General features: G+C 37.3%; 2 protein-coding genes across 2 annotated transcripts; both read left to right on the plus strand.

Moving 5' to 3' along the window:
- Positions 1-4,226: 4,226 nt before the first annotated feature.
- Positions 4,227-11,023, plus strand: LOC113306215 (phosphoglycerate kinase, cytosolic-like). Its single transcript, XM_026555177.1, has 7 exons — positions 4,227-4,424; positions 4,593-4,673; positions 5,056-5,316; positions 5,635-5,991; positions 6,076-6,240; positions 6,378-6,572; positions 10,964-11,023. The coding sequence occupies exons 1-7, from the start codon at positions 4,227-4,229 to the stop codon at positions 11,021-11,023; spliced, it is 1,317 nt and encodes a 438-aa protein (XP_026410962.1).
- A 311-nt stretch (positions 11,024-11,334) lies between these two features.
- Positions 11,335-12,914, plus strand: LOC113306928. The gene is made up of 2 exons (XM_026555842.1): positions 11,335-11,671; positions 11,925-12,914. Exons 1-2 carry the CDS (start codon positions 11,392-11,394, stop codon positions 12,716-12,718), a joined length of 1,074 nt encoding a protein of 357 aa, XP_026411627.1. The 5' UTR covers positions 11,335-11,391; the 3' UTR covers positions 12,719-12,914.
- Positions 12,915-18,674: the final 5,760 nt, after the last annotated feature.

Here is an 18,674-nt window from a genome sequence, read left to right on the forward strand (position 1 = left end):
TATGAAACATTAAGTTATCAAGAAGAGAGTGAGAAAAACTAAGAGTTCTCACTTCTCTGTTATCAATTATCTTCAAATCTTCATATCAATTAATCAAGATATCCAACAATTGGTATGAAGAGATTAGTTCTATTAGATTTGATCCTAGTGGAGCAAAAAAAAATCAATCAATACCTATTAAATCAAAAAATCAGCAATAAACAAAGTTTTGAAATCTAGATTTAGAAAAGAAAAAACCTAAATTTTCAATCAATCTTCAATCAAAAGTAGTAGCAACTCAAACCTATACATTCAACAACCTTCAGTACCACTTTTTCATGGAGATAATTATGGTTCTTTTCCATCAAGATGAAGACCTTGTTCATGTCTCAAGATATATGGGAGATTGTTTAAGATGGGTATGATGAAATTGAAGATGCATCAAATCTAGAACAACCCCCAAAAGGATTTACTTAAGGAGAATAGGAAGAAGAATGTTAAAGCTTCCATGTAAATTCAACAAGGAGTTGGAGATACCATTCTACCAAGAGTAATCCATTCATATAAAGCTAAAGAAGCTTGGGATCTTTTACAACAAGAGTATTGAGGCAATAAGAAGGTAAGGGGATTAAAGTTACATTCATGTAGAAGAGATTTTGAGAATCTTAGAATGAATGAGAATGAATGTTTAAATGAGTTTTCATCTAGAGTAGTTGAAATTGTTAATAAAATGATGATGTGTGGTGAGAAGATAGAAGAAGAAGAACATGTGAGAAGATATTGATTTGTTTGCCGGAAAAATTTGAACCCATTCGAAATTTTTATTATGCATAAACTGTTTAATTTAGTCATGCGACAATGTCTCATAGATAGAAAGGTGAAAACTTGAGAAATAGGTGGTTCAGTCTTCGCTTACCTTTTGTTAAAAAAGTTCTCCGGAGCTTTGGTTGATCTTCGCCTTCAATCGGTAGAACGCAATGATATTCAATTCCTAACTACAACCTTCTATCCTAATCCGAGACTTGACTAAATGTAAACTAGAAATCAAGATATAGTTTTGATCAACTAAATTTTACAACAAGCTTGAGATAGCAAACCTTGTGAGTTCGACCGAGCAATGCTCTAAAAGAAACTACATCAACCACTTCTGCAAATCATCTCGAGAAACTAACAATCCATGACACATGTTCTCAATGTGTTGAAGAAGAATGTAAACTCCGAAAAAGTATTAATCAAAGACAATACTGCTTGTGCAACACAAAATAAGACTTAATCAACTATCCGACATCTTCATTAAAGCACAATAATCTTCTACAGTTCAAGAAATTCGTTCTTTAAAATTGGAAAGGCTCGACCCAAAGATTTGCAAGCCAAAATTTGACTGAAGTATTCATCAGGGGGAGCGTCGTCATCAAATGTGCATTTAATGGACTTATCGCGTTGTACTCTTTTTCCTTCATCAAGGTTTTGTCACATTGGGATTTCTTTGTCAAGGTTTTAACGAGGCAACCTTTGCGTGGCCAACACTGTTTCAAGTCTTTACGTGCTTATGCAATTTCAGGTTTTTCTCTTTTGAGTTTTCCTGGTATATTTTTAATGACTTAGCCACAGTGGTCATCAGGGGAGTGTTATAAACCAATGTTTATTTACTAAGATACCCTTGTGTCTAAGATTAGGGTTTCTTCCATACCTATAAATAGAGACATAAATCCTTGTAATTCTACACATCCAATGAGAATTTTGTCTACATCTTCTCCCTATTTACTGTCTCCTTATCTTTTCACTACAAATGCGAGAATTCTCTAAACAAGTAGGGAAATCCGACCTACCATGAAACTCTAACGTATCACCATTCTGCAATTGCTTGCATACTTCGACGTAGTATCAACCGTAAAATCAATTTATCTATACACATGAATAAAAAAATCGGTGTAACATCTCCTCCCCTTTATTGAGAGATGGGGCATATTACTAACTAACACTTGAGAAATTGAGCATTTTTCGAATTTTATGCTGGAAAATAGGGTATCAAAGGATGAAAACAAAGAACAGAAAAGAATGTTGTATCACTGAACTTCAAAGCCTTGCGATTCTTTTAAACAAATATTTTGATTCTTCCCAAATAATTGGCGAGTACAATTGGTCAGTGAAATAATGCTTTCGAGATACGATGAAGCCCTAACAACGTTGTTGGATTCAAGAGTTGTATTCTCTTTATCCAACCAAGAACAAACAGTATGAGATTCTGATGATGCTTAAAGAGATAGGAAAAACAGAGATTTTGATGTGTTGAAATGGGAAGAATCCTTCGCCATGTATAGAGGGTTTCGTGCCCTTTGGAGATGTCTTTTCATCTCCAACAGACGCTTTCGAAGGTCATCATCAATTAATGGGAAGAAACGCGACAGTAGAAAATTCTGGAAACCGACTCAGGTTTTGAATCTCAAAACCAGAAATTTTTTCTACGAGGCGCTGTCTCGCACTCTTCCAGGAGGCGCTTCCCCTAGACCCTCGCGCGCGACCTGACTTGTCAGGTCGAATACAGTCCCCCCATAACGGCAAACAATAGTGAAAATATCTAACATTTTTCATCTTGGTTCGAAAACAATTGGGACTCTTTTTTTTACTCGGTCAATAATATTCAATAAAAAGCAAAGTATATACAAGTGCTAAGGCTGTGCCATTCTAACTAGCAACAATGTCCACCTAAAATGACACAACCTATTTGAAGCGGTAATAAACCTTTCCAGGTCATTCCACAGCCGGAATAAACCCTGGCCTGCCATCATAAAACTCATAAATATCCTCTTCCAACAAACATGCCTGTTTGGCCAAAGTAGCTACAATAAGCCTCTCTATAACTGTGAACATAGCGAGTATTACTATAAAAAGCACTTGCTAACTTCCACTTCTGAGCTAGCTTCCAAGGAAACCCCCTTTTTTGAAAAGATTGAATGCAAATCATCAAATCTGACTGTACATAAATCTTCTTGACATTCCATGTCTTGGCTAGCATCAAACCATAAATAATGACACAAATTTCCGCATAATAATATTTTTGCCAACCAAGGCCAATACATAATGCACCAAAAACTGTTGCATTGGCATCACGAAAGCAAACATCAGCACTAGCTTGGCCTGGATTTTCAAAAGAAGAACCGTCGCAGCAAACATAATTTCTCCCTGTTCCGGAGGAGACCAATTAACCTAACATGCGTAGAATTTCTGCTTGATCTATTTTGCACCTTCAAATAATTTAGGATGCGCAAATCCTCAAGAGTATTAAACATATGACCCTTCAGTCTAATAGAGTTATCACGAATTACTTGATAAACTCCTCCTTTAAAATCAAGCCAACTGATTTCAGCACCTTCAAAAAACGCTTTATTACGCAGCTTCCATAATTTAGTGGCAATTGCAAGATTTGCAACCAGCCACAAATCCTTGACCATCCTGCTACGACATTTTGCAGTCTTATACGAGGCCACCAAGTCTTCCTTTTGGCCGCAAGTTTTCCAAACGATATGGCTAAGAGATTCATTATCCTTCTTTCACACACTACACCGAGTGGCCTATCTTCTTTATCACCTGATCTTCAGCAGCGCATCATTCTTTTTTCCAAATTTTCCAGTATTACACAGCCAGAACGAGAAAAAAGCACAACAACCGGTTGTTTCCCATAAGGCGTTCTAGTGGCAGCCTTTGCAGACTTGATCGAAAAAATGCCTTTGCTATCCAAGTCCCAAATCATGTAATCCACACCACCAGCAATGATGGGGAGATTAGCAGGATCAATGCCACAAGCAATCACATACCTTAGTATAAAAAAAAACAGTTGGGACTCGCTCATCGTTATTTGTGGACTTTCAAAACCAATCCAAGATCTTGAACTAGCATTGCACCATTTCAACCTCAAATAGCTGGCGAGCAACTCTTATTTCAGAGCAATGTTTGGCTCTCAAGTTTGTCCGTTCATGGTTTAGGGTCGGGTGACAGTGAATTAACCGGTCAACTAATAAAATATCTGACCATTAACGCCACCACCAAGAAATACTTTAACGACTCTCCTAATCCCTTAAGGATTTGAAGTTTACACCAGGGATTTTTTCATCGGAAAGGATTTTGGTCTCGGACTCGGACTCTCGGTTCATCTCGTAGGTTCCTTTCGAACCTTATATATACGTATGCAAATCTTCTGTAATTGTGTCTTGGTTTTTTGCTTTGATTTAATTTGCAGATAAAAAATAATGCCTCTGAAAAAGAAAAGTGTTGGCGATCTTAAGGAGTCTGATTTACGAGGGAAGAAAGTATTTGTTAGAGTTGATTTGGATGTTCCATTAGATGAAATTTTGAACATCACTGATGATACTAGGGTTAAAGCTGCTGTTCCTACTATTCGATACTTAATTCGTCATGGAGCGAAAGTTATTCTCTGCAGCCATCTTGTAAGCAACATATCTGATTTCTATGTGTTTTTTTTTTGGCTATATACTATCAACGTTTAAGAGTCGTGTGCACATTTGATTTCATCGTGTTTTTGAGTTTCATATGCATCAGACAAAAGTGAGTTTCAATTACGATGAAGTTACGTAACTGTATATTTTGATTGACAGGGACACCCAGAGGGTGTTATTACGCCTAAATACAGCTTGAAGCCTCTTGTTCCTAGGTTGAGTGAGCTAATACAGACAAAAATGAGTTTTGCTTAACCTGAATCGAGCTTGTTTTATGTAACTTTTGTCTTGTATTTGTTCTTACTATGTGTTGCCCCTCTTGCATAGGTTGTGTTAGAATACGGGCACCCAACTCAAAACCAAACCGAAGGATCTTAGAAACCCATACAATGTGGGATTAATAATCTCAACACGCCCCCTCACGTGTAGCCTCGTTGGGTAAATCGGGTAACGCGGAGTAAAGGTGCGGTCATTTGACTCGACACAAATAACCTGCTCTGATACCATGTTAGAATACGAACATCCAACTCAAAACCAATTGGCAATGAGTGGAGAGGTCCAAAGGATTATAAACCGCAGGATCTTAAAAACCCAGACAATGTGGGACTAATAATCTCAACATGTTGGGATGGCCAATGATTGTATCGGGGAGGAAGTTGAGAAATTGGTTGCAGAAATCCCAGATGGAGGTGTTTTACTACTCGAGAATGTGAGGTTCTACAAAGAGGAAGAAAAGAATGATTCCGAGTTTGCAAAGAAGCTAGCGTCTCTTGCTGATCTCTATGTGAATGATGCGTTTCGAACGGCTCACCGACCTCATGCTACCGTAAAGAAAGTCACCGAGTTCTTATCGCCTTGTGTTGCTGGGTTTCTTATGCAGAAGGTATGATTTCTAAATTATTCTTTGCACCTATGCCATCAGTGCATGTTCCTACCCAAGGTTGTTTAATCTCGGATCTCAGACTTGTCTTGCTCAGGTCCTTGACAAGGGTATCCCTGGGTGAAATCTCGGAGAAACTCTGAGTCATTGTTTTCAAATTTAATATCTGTAACAATGTATATATATCAAATATCTGGTGTGATTTACTCTACAAAATTATTTTGAGAAGTTCTAATATTGTACATACTTCAGATTATATACTGTTTGCAGATCCAAATACTCAACGTGTGAGATCCTGATTTGTTTTATGTTCTTGATTAGGAACTTGACTATTTTGTTGGAGCTTTCTCAAGTCCCCAACTTGACTATCTTATTGAAGCTGTGCCAACTCCCCGACAGACACGAACCATTGCCATTGTTTGTGGTTCAAAGCTCTCATCCGAGATAGGAGTTATTGAGTATTTGTTGGGGAAAGTCGATTCCCTCATTATTGGTGGAAGAATGGCCTTCACATTTCTCAGGGCCCTTAACCATTCTGTTGGAACATCTCTTGTGGAGGAAGACAAGCTGGACATTGCAAAATCACTTGTCTATAGGGCCACAGCCAGGAGAGTGGAATTTCTGTTACCATGGGATGTTGTAGTTGCTGATAAATTTGCTCCCGAAGCAAATAGCAAGGTATGCTTCTTAACTGACTTTTAATCCGTGGTGTCATATCTTGATTAACTGGATTTTTATTGACTTGGATGATCTTTGTTGCAGACAGTTCTAGCAGCAATTGGAATTCCAGAAGGTTGGATGGGATTGGATATTGGTTCACGGGCCATTGATATGTATAATAAATGTCTTGATCAAGCCAAGACTGTCATATGGCATGGAACAACCATCGGAGTGTTTGGGATGGAGAAATTTGATATTGGAACAAAGGTGTGTGTATCACTGGCTATATTTTTCCTCGTTAATTGAATCAAGAACATTAAATATTTTGGTCTCTGATTTTTGTGCTAGCAAGCGAAAAACTAGTTTATTCTTAGACTGATGATTAGTTGTTTCTTGCATTTCAGGCAATTGCTAAGAAGTTGGCAGAGCTAAATGAGAAGGGAGTAACAACCATCATTGGAGGTGATGATGTAATAGCAACTATGAAGAAGCTAGGTCTGGTAGACAAGATGAGCCACATCCTGCCCAGAGGAGATGCCTATAAGGAGCTTCTAGAAGGCAAATCACTCCCTGGAATTCGCGCTCTAGATGATACTTCTGTTTATTATAGTAGTTTTACAATCAGTAAGAGCAACCACAGTCACGGCCAAATTTGGGGACTAAACTCAAATTTGGTCTCAAAATATGCCGCAACGGAAGGGACCAAACCCAAATTTGATCGCCAAAATTAGGGTTTGAGACCAAATGTGGTCGTTAACCCAGACTAAACGAAATATAGTGGGACGGAAGTATTAATAGCGTATGAAAGCAGACGAGATTTTAGTGACCGTATGAAATCAGACGGAAGTATAATTAACGTATGAATCAGGCGCATCTATAAACTCCGCCTAACCAAACGCATGTAATACATACGCCCCAACACAGACGTAGTTATATTGTACGCCCCAATGGGACGTTGGTATATTTTACGTCCCAATGGGACGTTGCTTTAATGTACGCCCCAATGGGACGTTGGTATATTCACTCGTTTAGTGGGCTAATACGTTATTAGAAGAAGATTAGTGGGCTAATACGTTATTAGAAGAAGATTAGTGGCTAATATTTATGTAAATTCACTAATCAGGCGGTCATTAAAAGTGCGCCTGAATCAGGCGGTCATTGAAAGTGCGCCTGAAATCAGGCGATCATTAAAAGTGCGCCTGAATTAGACGGACATTAAAAGTGCGCCTGAATCAGGCGCACATTAAAAATGCGCCTGATATCAGACGGTCATTAAAAGTGCGCCTGAATGAGGCGGACATTAAAAATGCGCCTGAATGAGACGGTCATTAAAAGCGCGCCTGAACTGGGACGGTCATTAAAAGTGCGCCTGAACTGGGGCGTTTGTTATACTTCCGCCTGACTAAAAATAGTCTTCCACGACTGTGGTTGCTCAGTGTAAAATGCCAATTTTTTTTAGCTTTTGGTCTTCTATTTGGCATTTGGTCGACTCCATGACTGTGGATGCTCTAATAGGGTACGTATTTGAGTATATTGATTTTAGAGATATTGAGAGAATTTTTTTCTAAGAGATTTAGAGAGACTCTTTGTAAGTCTATTTATTTTGGGGGACTTTCTGAGTGATTTTTAGGAAATCTCAGTGAGTAGTTGAGACAAAAATTTACCTTACATATATCACACAAGAAGAAAAAATATCAAAAATCATTTTATAAAATTAATAATACCTCCGTTCCACTTTACCTGTAGATCTAACTTCTAAGAAAGAAAAAATAAATAGAATTTATGCTACTAAAGCATGGATTTTTGTGTTTTTAAGAACTCCTCAAGAGATCTATAAAGCCGACATAATCACAATCTTTTGGTTTCAACCTATAAGTCTGATACCAAGTGTGATCATCTATGGACATAGTTGAGACAATACGACAACAAAGTATACACTTGTTAATAGTTACGGTGGGAAAAAAATTATTATAAGATCACAATTAAGTGTCTTGGATTAACGTACAAGTGTTATTTACTTTGTTATAACGCGGAAGTAAAGTAAATGACACATCAAGATTTTGTTAACGAGGAAACCACAAATGCAGAAAAACTTCATGACCTAGTCCAGTTTGAATACTCTCGAAATCAAGCCGCTATAGAAATAACAAAGCCAACTTCGTATAGTTGAGACCAAGTTATCTACCCCTAGTTACTTAGTTCCCTCGGTATCTCTGTACCTACAACCGTCTGGCCAACGCACGTGAATCCCAAGACAGAAATCACTACCTTGAGTTGCTTTACTGATGTATAGTCTTAAGCACTCAACTCCTTTTGACCGTATTCCAAACAATAAAGGGACAAAGTTGTTTGGTAACTCCTCTTTCGTTTAAACAAGTATCCTTTATCGGGTAAGATCAATCAAGATCCGAAATAATCAGATCTAGATTCACAACTCTCAGATTCGGATATTGAAGAATACCACCAACTGATAGTTGACAATATACGACTACTTGATCAAATCTATCAAAGATAAACTAGATCTTAGTCGGATCCTAGCCAAGCAAGATGTGTACCTAAAGTAATATCACAAGATGCGAAACCAATCAGAAAAATTCTTTTTGTCTTTAAATCTTCAACCGTACGTGCACACAAAGACTTGATTCCACTTATAATCGATTACATGCAAAACTGAGTCTGTTAACAATGAATGATCACAAGTTGTCTTCAGATCAAAAAACAATTTTGAAGATCCCGTCAATACTTTGATCTAGTTTGAGTGACCTATATCATCCTACATATCCGTGACTACTTCCATACTCATATACCTAGTTTTGTACGACTAGCTCCATATAATATGGACTTTACCATACAGGTATGCCTAGTTGTGCAAGTAGGCTTTAGGCTTATAGGAACGCCTTAGTCATGCAAATCACGACTAAGAGCCTCTCTCTACCAAAAATGCTCGAGACATCAAACATGTCACAATTGAGGGATGTTCATCAGGGTTTTAGTCTGGTGGTTTACAACATGCGGTGTGCAACACACCCATTATGAGAAACTGACGGGAAGAGAGGGAAGTTAACGAGTAAAGGAGAAGTGGGTACACAACCGTCCAGTCCTACATTCACAATAGGGGAACGATTTCTGCCACCTTCACACGATCTCCACTACTTCACTATTCTACAACTCCCAATTCCTATGAGATCACGATGTTCGACTATAACTTGATATAAAATAGATTTTCAATATATATTCAATCGAAAATCAACGCAAGTATCCAGAAAAACACAGAGAACACACAACTTATATTTCACAAGCAAGTTCCACATCCTGATACAAGTCATAAACATCCATACCTTATATAGGGCATGTCTCTATGGTCTCAACACATTCCCTGCTTCCCTCCCTAAAATCAACCCTTCTCCTTCATTTTGTGACCGAAGCAAGACTGGAACGGCCATTTCTTGGTTTAAGACAGAATTGTACAGATTGAGCTCTCGAATCTAAAGTACTCTTGTGCAGCATATTTATTTAGGGTCTAGACTCGTTTCTCATCAACCTACCCATTTCTACTCTTTTCTCCAGAATCAGTTTTTACTCTACTACAAAAGTAAAAGTTAGTTTCCAGAGAAATTCTAGTAATGGTTTTCATAAACAAAATTCTAAAATTTTTGTAAAAGTCAATTTCCAAAAAAAATTATGGGGGTCAATTGAGATTTAAAAAAAATATAGGGGGTCTATTGAGTTTTCGAAGAATTACAGGGGGTTCAATACCTACAACTATCACTGCCCACTACCCTCTAACAGCCAAAGTTACTTGACCCCATACAAGTCCGCGTCTGTTGACCGACAATCACGGGTAGTGTCCGTTGACAATAGTTATTTCAGGAGTTAATTTTCCAACTTTTTCTTTTCCAAACCCCTCCCAGCGTCGAGTCATGGTTCTGTCACTGGATCGATCCAGCTAGCCAAAATTAGCTAGGGAGCTTCAGCAACACCAATACTCCAAAGATCTATGCAATAAATTGTTAGTAATTTTTTATTCTATTCGTTAACCGATATAGTAATGAACTTGAGATTTGTGAATTCAAATTTCTCGATAATCAAATAATGTAATATGTGATCTGAAAAGGAATTGATTAATTAGACATAGTAACTACAAGAAGCAGAATCCATGGCACATACTTAGGGTCAATGATCCACTTCAGTACTCACCTTCGTGTATTGATTCCAGTACTTCCACACTGCCACCCCTGAATTGTTTCCCAACTTCGAGACATCTCCAGTTGTACATCGACTAAATCATTCATTATCCAGTAAAGAATTGTGAATTGTAGTCGGAATCCACAATACATAGCAAACAAGCAAATAACTCCTCTTATGTGTAAACCTTAGTCCTATATTTAATCCAAAAAGAGCTCAAAACTCCTGATTACAGACCTATGTTCATCTCCAAACCCCATTTCAAGCTATTTATGTTTTTGCAAAGAATAATCAGTGACAACCAAACCTTGGGAAAACTTGCTAGAAGTTTAGCATTAAACCATTTCTTTGAAATTTTTGTAGACCACTGATGCAGCAATTTGCACGGAGCTTTTAAAACTAGTTTTTGAATATCACATGCCAATTATCCACTTTTTTTGTGGTTTATTCCCATGTAGCGTAAGACGAAACTCCAAACCAAAAAGGTACTATATATTCCAAAATAATCAACATACGAGGTTTGACTGTATTGCGGGTCTAGCTAGACACAACTGAACAAGATTGACCCTCCACTCCACTGGTATGCATGATGAACTTAACGTCACGGTTACTTAATGATAATGCTAGACTAGCTAGCCTAGGTATAGTAGTTTCAGTAATAGACAAAACAAAATGGCGAAACATGCACGAGTGAAGAGGCTATTTGGGATTTGTCTCCTCAATGCCATGGCGAGACTAGATCTCACCTCATAATTTCTTTTGTTAATATTTTGTTTCTTAATTAATTACTTGCCCTAAATTTTAGGGCTGGGTAACTAATCTATGTTCACGTGCAGTCAGTGTACTTCTAATGTTGGAAGACTAAAGTCATCGTATAGTTATGGAAATTTCTACCAAGGACGACGTACACTCTTCCAACGTATGTATGCACATAATTAACGAAAAACTATTAGAAAAATAATAATCAGAGTATTAGACCACTAATTACAGTTGACCACATAATCTAAATAAACAGATAACTGACAGAACTGGCCATGAGAGCATGTGAACTTTAATTACATCTAAACTAAAATTTATTGTAATGGATCCAGAGTCTTCACAGTAACCTAAGGCTAAGATTAGAGACTTCTATAAATAGAGAAACGAATGATGCATTTTCATATGCACCACCCCAAAAACTAGTTAGGGCATCACACTAGGACTAGTCTTATAGGTTAGATAATACATCCCATCATGAAAATGATGAACACTCAAGTTTTCATGCTCTCATTCTTGATCATTGGTTCATATCTTTTGTTTCAAACCCATGCAGACCCTTACGATACTCCACCTTCTAGGGTAGCAGGGAAAGTGTTCCCACCAGCACAATTCTACTGCAGTAATCCGGAGGAAACATGCGCTGGCCAACAAATTGCATGCCCAAACGAATGCCCTTCTTTCAAACCTGCTAACCCTAAGGCCAAAGCTTGCTTCATTGATTGCAATTCTCCAAAGTGTGAAGCTTCCTGCAAGAGTGAGTAACTTCACTGGTATCTTTTAGCTTCTTTTAGTTGTTTTCTTGACAAACTTCAACTTGACGTTTAAAAAAACGACAATGGTCGTATGGTGTCTTAAGGGTTAAGGCCGATTTTTTTTTTTTTTTTTTTTTTAATCTTTTTCATTTCGTATGAACCACTTAAAGACTAGAGTTTAGTGTAATGGAGTTTGTCGACCTTTTCTGTTAAATTTCGCTCGAATTTTATGTTTGTTATTTCCGTGGTGCGCAGAGGAAAAACCAAACTGTAGCGGAAAAGGATCAGCTTGTGGAGACCCAAGATTCGTCGGAGGAGATGGTGTTGTGTTCTACTTCCATGGAAAAGCCAACCAACATTTCACTTTAGTCTCAGACTCAAACTTTCAAATCAACTCTAGATTCATCGGTCGCAGACCTGAAGGCCGAAGCCGTGACAACACATGGATTCAATCTTTGGGTCTTCTATTTTCTTCCAACTCTTTCACTTTTGCTGCTAAGAAAGTTGCAAACTGGGAAGACAATGTCGATCAACTTGTTTTCACATACAACAACCAACCAATCACCATTAGCGAAGGTCACCGTTCATCTTGGTCTGCACCAGCCAGTCCTTTAGTAGTCGAAAGAACAGCCGATACTAACAGTATCACCGTTACATTACCCGGCGTTGTTGAAATCTCAGCTAGCGTTGTTCCTATTACCGAACAAGATGACAGAGTCCATAACTATCAAATTCCTTATGGTGAAGACTGTTTTGCTCATTTGGAAGTACAGTTTAGGTTCTTCGATTTGTCGGAAAGAGTTGAAGGTGTTTTAGGACAAACTTACAGATCTGAGTTCCAGAGTCCAGTTAAGATTGGTGTTGCTATGCCTATCATGGGTGGTGAAGCTAAATACATTACTTCATCTTTAGTTTCTGCTGATTGTAACAATTGTATTTTCTCACCTTCATCATCCATTATGGCAACGGAGAATCTAGCAGGTTTGGGTTCGACCTTGGATTGTACCAGCAAGATGAGCAATGGACGTGGAGTTGTCTGCCGTCGCTAGATCTCTTATATCGAACCGAGTGATTATTAGTACCTATTGCTGCGAAGATTATTATTAATAATTAGTTAAAGAGGATTATGATATGTATTAGGATATTAATCAGAGCTTTTGGATTTAACTAGTACTGGCTCTGATTCGGATTATAATGTATCAACTTTTGGTTATTTAATTTCTACTAGTACATCTTTTTTTTTTTTTTTGGTTTACGCAGATTAATTAATGTGATCAACTTGTACTATCAGATGGCAATTAATATCGAGTATATTTTTTTTCTATAGTTAAGTGCATTTACTACTGATTTTGCTACTGTAAGTAGTAAGTACTATTCTTGGGTTCTTCCTATGGCAGCATGGCTAGTACAATCATGTACAAACTGCCAAGGACAAGTATTAGTGAAACCTCAAAATATATAGAAGCTCAACCATTTATGGTCCGTGACTCATGTGATGTGACAATGTTTGTGCTTAAACAGTATACAAGTAAGCGAAGAGAGGGATTTATTCTAATGCAGAAATTTTCAAGCAAAAAGTCATAGACTCCCAGCAAATATGAATAGCAAGTTACTGTGTAGTGTGTTTAGGAATGTCAAACACTATGGGGGTAAGTAGGACTGTGGTTTCTACATTCAATAAACCAAATGAGATGTAGGATTCGTGTGCCGGGTGATGTAAAGGAACTGGCTTTCCAATTTCCTTTTTTTTCTTTTCTTTGGATGTAAATTTAAGTTTCATCTCTATAATATTTTTGTTTTGCATGATCCTGTTTTTTTTTATCCTAGATTTATTTGGTTTGATATACAGCATTGTCCTAGTCTTATTCTTGAGAGACTTGATAGATGTCTGGTACATCAAATAATTGAACATTTATTCCCCGAATTTTATGTTAAGGGTGATTCCTCATTTTGCTCCTATTATGGACACAAACACAACAAACATGAAAAATGGATGGAAAATCAATAAATTTAATGGTTTGTTGAGTGTCGAACGTCATTAGCCACGCGCCTAATTTAAAACTGTGCAGACGAGACAAAGCCGCTGGCATGTAAAGGAAAACCACGCGGATTGTGTGAATCCGCCAGCGGGTAACAAAAAACCGTCGGAGGTATTCTTCAACCACTAACGGCTACATCTCAATTATATCATCCAACGACTCTTACTCTTTTCACTATAAATTCAACTCATTACAAACTTAAAACTCACACCTCTACATCTCTAACTCAAAATTTCACAATTTCATACCATCTCAATACTCACTTTTCCTTCATTCCAAGCACAACTACTCATATCATTTCAATCTATCTGGAATAAAACTCTAAAAATCCTTTTTCTAGCAAACACGGCATCCCAATCGCAATGATCACAACAACAAACACAACAACAAATGCAACAATCACAACGAAGAAACACTAGAATTCGTGGTGTCAAGCATACGATGTGAATACTTTTCACGGAAAGACTTTTCAAAAAATTTGTGAAGAAAACGGTAACATCAATAGTCGTGATGCCGACGGGTTGTTTCATCGTTTTCACGCTATTAACAAAGACATTACTGATTACGTAGGTTTGATCATGCAAATGTGGCACTCCATAAGAAGTGGTAAAAGTGAACCGGATGTGGAACGAAGATGTCGGGAATAGTGGCAAAGACCCCACAAAACTGGTTTCCGACATGAATATTGATTCACCATTCTGAAGGTGCTTAACATGTTTAATCCATACTTTTTGGAAGGTAATTAAGTGCCTGCGAGATCACCATATGATCCAATTTCGCAGAATTTTCAGAATGATGGGCCTTCTTTCTCACCGGAAGAAAATGGCATATACTGGGTCTCCATGTAATCAGGAACTACATAACACAAATCTGGATGTTAATACCAATGTCAAGAGAAGAAGAGGAGAGGGATCAGAAATCTGGAAAAGTAGTGAGAGACGCATCCCAAAGAGCAGCAGCAAAAGGAGGTTCAAACGAGTTCAACTATTCTGAGTACAAGGAATTCGAGATGAAGGTAGAACAAGATAGAAGTAGGGACCGTGACACTACGGTAGGGAAACTTCGAAAAATTCTTATTTCACGAGAACAACACTACATGGATTTTAAGATGAACAAGCTACCCTCCTGGAACACTTCAACAACGAACGAACGACAACTTGGTCGGTATGAGAATGAGGAAGACGATGCCTCGGAAGAAGACGAAAACTGATACATCCTTGATTAGATGTAGTTAATTTTAATTTTAATTTAGTAGTTAAGTTTAATTTAAATATAATTATTTATTTAAAATTACTTTTAATGTAGTTGCCTTAATTTTAATTTTAAGTTTAGTCCCACCGCATTAAAATATATTGAAAAACAAACAACATTAAATTAAACAACATTACATATAATTAAAAAAACAACATTAAAGAAAAAAACATATATCTGCATCGGCCTCGCCCCTGCGCATTGTCTCTTGCTACTTTTAAAGCCCAAAGGCGCGTAGTTAGATCTTCTATTAGTTGTCCATAAAGTCCCCGGTTTTGGATTATATTAGTCGAAAGTTTAAATTCTCTTGCCAAACGGCCATGCTGCACCACAAGCCTCGGCCTGAAATCTTCATATGGAAAACTAGTCCAGATTGGGTCACGTCTGGTATCCTTAATAACCATGTTATGCAGAATGATGTAATTCAGCATAACTTTGTTCATTCTTGATGATCAAAAAAGTGTGTCGACTCAGCTATGATGGAAAACTTCCTTTTTAGTATGCCAAAAGCGAGTTCAACATCCTTCATGCGCTTCATTTGTTGGCGGTTAAAGTACTTTATATCCTTTTCAGTCGTTGGTCCACAACATGTCTGACTATAAGCTTGAACCGTATTTGACCATTATGGATAGATTCCGTCTGCTAGATAATACCCTTGAGTGTAGTCATAATGGTTGATGGTGAATTTACAGTACTTCGCGATCCCATGCTTAAGATCTTCAAACAATGGTGACTTATGCAAAACGTTGAGATCGTTATTTGAACCTGGGAGTCCAGAAAAAGCATTACAAGACTAACAATCATAAGTAGACGAAGCTTCCAAAATTACAATTGGTTTTGGATAATTACCCTTATATTGACCTGCCCATTGAACCGGACACGCATTCCACGTCCAGTACATGCAGTCAAGACTACCTAGCATTCCTGGAAAACCCCTCGTGGTGTTTTCGGCAGTGATTCTTTGAACATATTCATGAGTAGGCTTTCTTAAAAAGGTTGGACCAAAATGCTCTACTATTTTTTCATAAAAAAAATTGAGATATCTAAAAGCGGTTTTTTGCCAATGCGGATGTACTCATTTGTGGAATCCGTTGGTACTTCGTAACATACTACATATGGAGGGCTGCAGTGACCTTTTGTTCATGACTAAATCCTCGTACATGTAGTGCATCATACTGATAATTAAATAAAGGTTGTACTTGACAAAGCTAATCCTTTGCGTCAAGTTACGACCCATGCGGAATCGGCGCTGAAAATCCTCATTGAAATAAACACATCCATGGTTAAAATAATCATGCATCATCTTGTCGTGATAAAAAGTTCGATCTCGCCACGTCCATGTTAGGGTCATAACTTCATCTGGCTCTAACGGATTTGGTATCATCCCTGATTGTAATTGTAACATAAAATTTCGCCTCTTTCTATCTTGAATTGCGTCTTGATCTATTTGACGCAAAAACTATGTACACATTTCTTCTTTTTCTTCATATAAGGCTTCATCCATCTCCATATCTTCCTGAGATGAACAAAAATTAGGATTCATGGTTGAAAATTGAAAGCGATTGAAATTGAGAAAAAATTGATTAGATGAAAGAATGTTGTGAATTTGGGAGATCAAACTCGAGTAGTATTTATTAGGTTAAAAAACCAGCCGTTCCGGTGCCGTTAAAAATTAGTCTTTCGCGGACTAGGTAAACCCGACCGCGCGGTCTTTTTTAATCCGTGCGTCTAATGTCCATCCACCTACTGCATTTTCCATAGTGCAAAAACCAATTTTCCCGTCCACATGGCTCAACAAATTTCTTTTTTTTGCCATTTGCCATAGGAATTGCCCTAATAATTTTCCTAGAGACTCTTCTGACCACTGTTCAATGTATACTGGTTTTAGTTTGGAAGATATTTGTATGCCTAAGCTTTCCCATTTTATGACTATATGGATTGAAGACCTAACTTGTACGGATATCATAGCTAAATCCTGACTTGTCAATGTTGTTGGCTCTCCATCCTATAAATTAAAAGCTAAACTCTTAAGTACAAGAACATGCCTTGGAGATTGGAAGAAATTTTCTTTTGGTAATATTCAAACAAACATAGCTACTATTACAGAGGAGCTTGTTGAAATTCAAACTTAGCTCTGTGTCTATACTTAGAGCCAGTTTGGTATATTTGTACAACCTTGAGGAATTGTATCGAGGAAATTTTTAGAGAAGTATGGTTCATGGAGTGAGACATAAGTTCTCCATATTTTCATAGAGTCACACTCTTCAAAAGGAATAGAAATACCATTAGTTGGATTAAAGATTATTCTGGTACCATTTTGACTGATAGTAATAATATTGGTAATTCCTTTGTTTATTATTTAAGAAAATTATATTCCTCCTACTCCCAAAAGTATCAGGATGAAATCCTTTAGGAGCTCAATATGAAGTTCTCTGAAGTAACGACATTCATCTAAATTCCAACCTCATTGTTGAGGATTTTAAGAATGACGTTTTTCAAATGGGGGGTAAGAAAGCCTCATGCCCTGAAGGATTTACCGGTTTATTTTACCAGATGCCTTGGGATATTTTCGGGAAAGTTGTTGTTGATATGACACATACTTGTTCCAGAACTAGGAATACAACAAAAGTTTTTAATCACGTTAACATTTCCCTTATCCCTAAAGTTCCTTTAGCTGAGCTGGTCTCCAATACAGACCTATAGGGTTATGTAACTTTATTTACAAGATTTTGTATAAAACTCTGGCTAATTGATTAAAACTCTTCACGAACAATCTTATTTCCCAAAATCAGAGTGTTTTCGTCTCAAAAAGGAGTATCTTGATAATATTATGTTAGCTAATGAGGCTATATGTACTGTTAACCATCATAGGTAAATATGACATTGCTTTCATTAATCTTAATATTCTAAGGCCTATGACAAGTTGAAATGGTCTTTTCTTGATAATTTTTTTAAAAAAATGGTCTTTTCTTGATAATTTTTTTTTTTAAAAAATGATCTTTTCTTAATTAGTGTCTTTCTACTGTGTCTTATTCTGTTTAGTTAAATGGCATTCCACATGGTTTAATTAAACAAGAAAGAGGTTTGAGACAATGTCATTAACAAGCGCCAATTGTGGACCATTTGCATAACCTTTTGTAAGTTCAGACTTGCTTACACTAGTGAAAAAGCGGGGGCATAAAAACCATATCCAATAATTCGTTCGGCAATATGTATGGACCAAACACCTATTTAATTATGAGAACACCAACTTAAAAGCGAGACTCAATCAAGAATAATATCAAAGAGTTTATATCTCTTTATCAATACAATCAACAAGTCAAACATATTGAAATCCGCGAGCCAAATTGATATGAGAAATAACTTGGACGGTACCAAAAACCAATGCCCAAGTGTCAATCAAGTTCTATCCAACAAACAAGGTCGGATATATCAAATGATTGAACTACGCACAACCTATGATATTTCAATTATATAAAAATATAATGCGTAAAAGAAATAACGCAGACACCGGAAATTCTGTTAACGAGGAAACCGCAAATGCAAAAAAAAAAACCCAAGACCTAGTCCAGATTGAACACCACACAATATTAAGCTGCTACAGACTCTAGCCTACTACAAGTTAACTTCGCACTGGAGTGCAGTTGAGACTAACCAAGTCTCACACTGATTAAGGTACAGTCGCGTTCCTTACGCCTCTAAAACTATGTCGGAT

Source organism: Papaver somniferum, chromosome 8 (genome assembly GCF_003573695.1).
Source record: "Papaver somniferum cultivar HN1 chromosome 8, ASM357369v1, whole genome shotgun sequence".
NCBI lineage: Eukaryota > Viridiplantae > Streptophyta > Magnoliopsida > Ranunculales > Papaveraceae > Papaver > Papaver somniferum.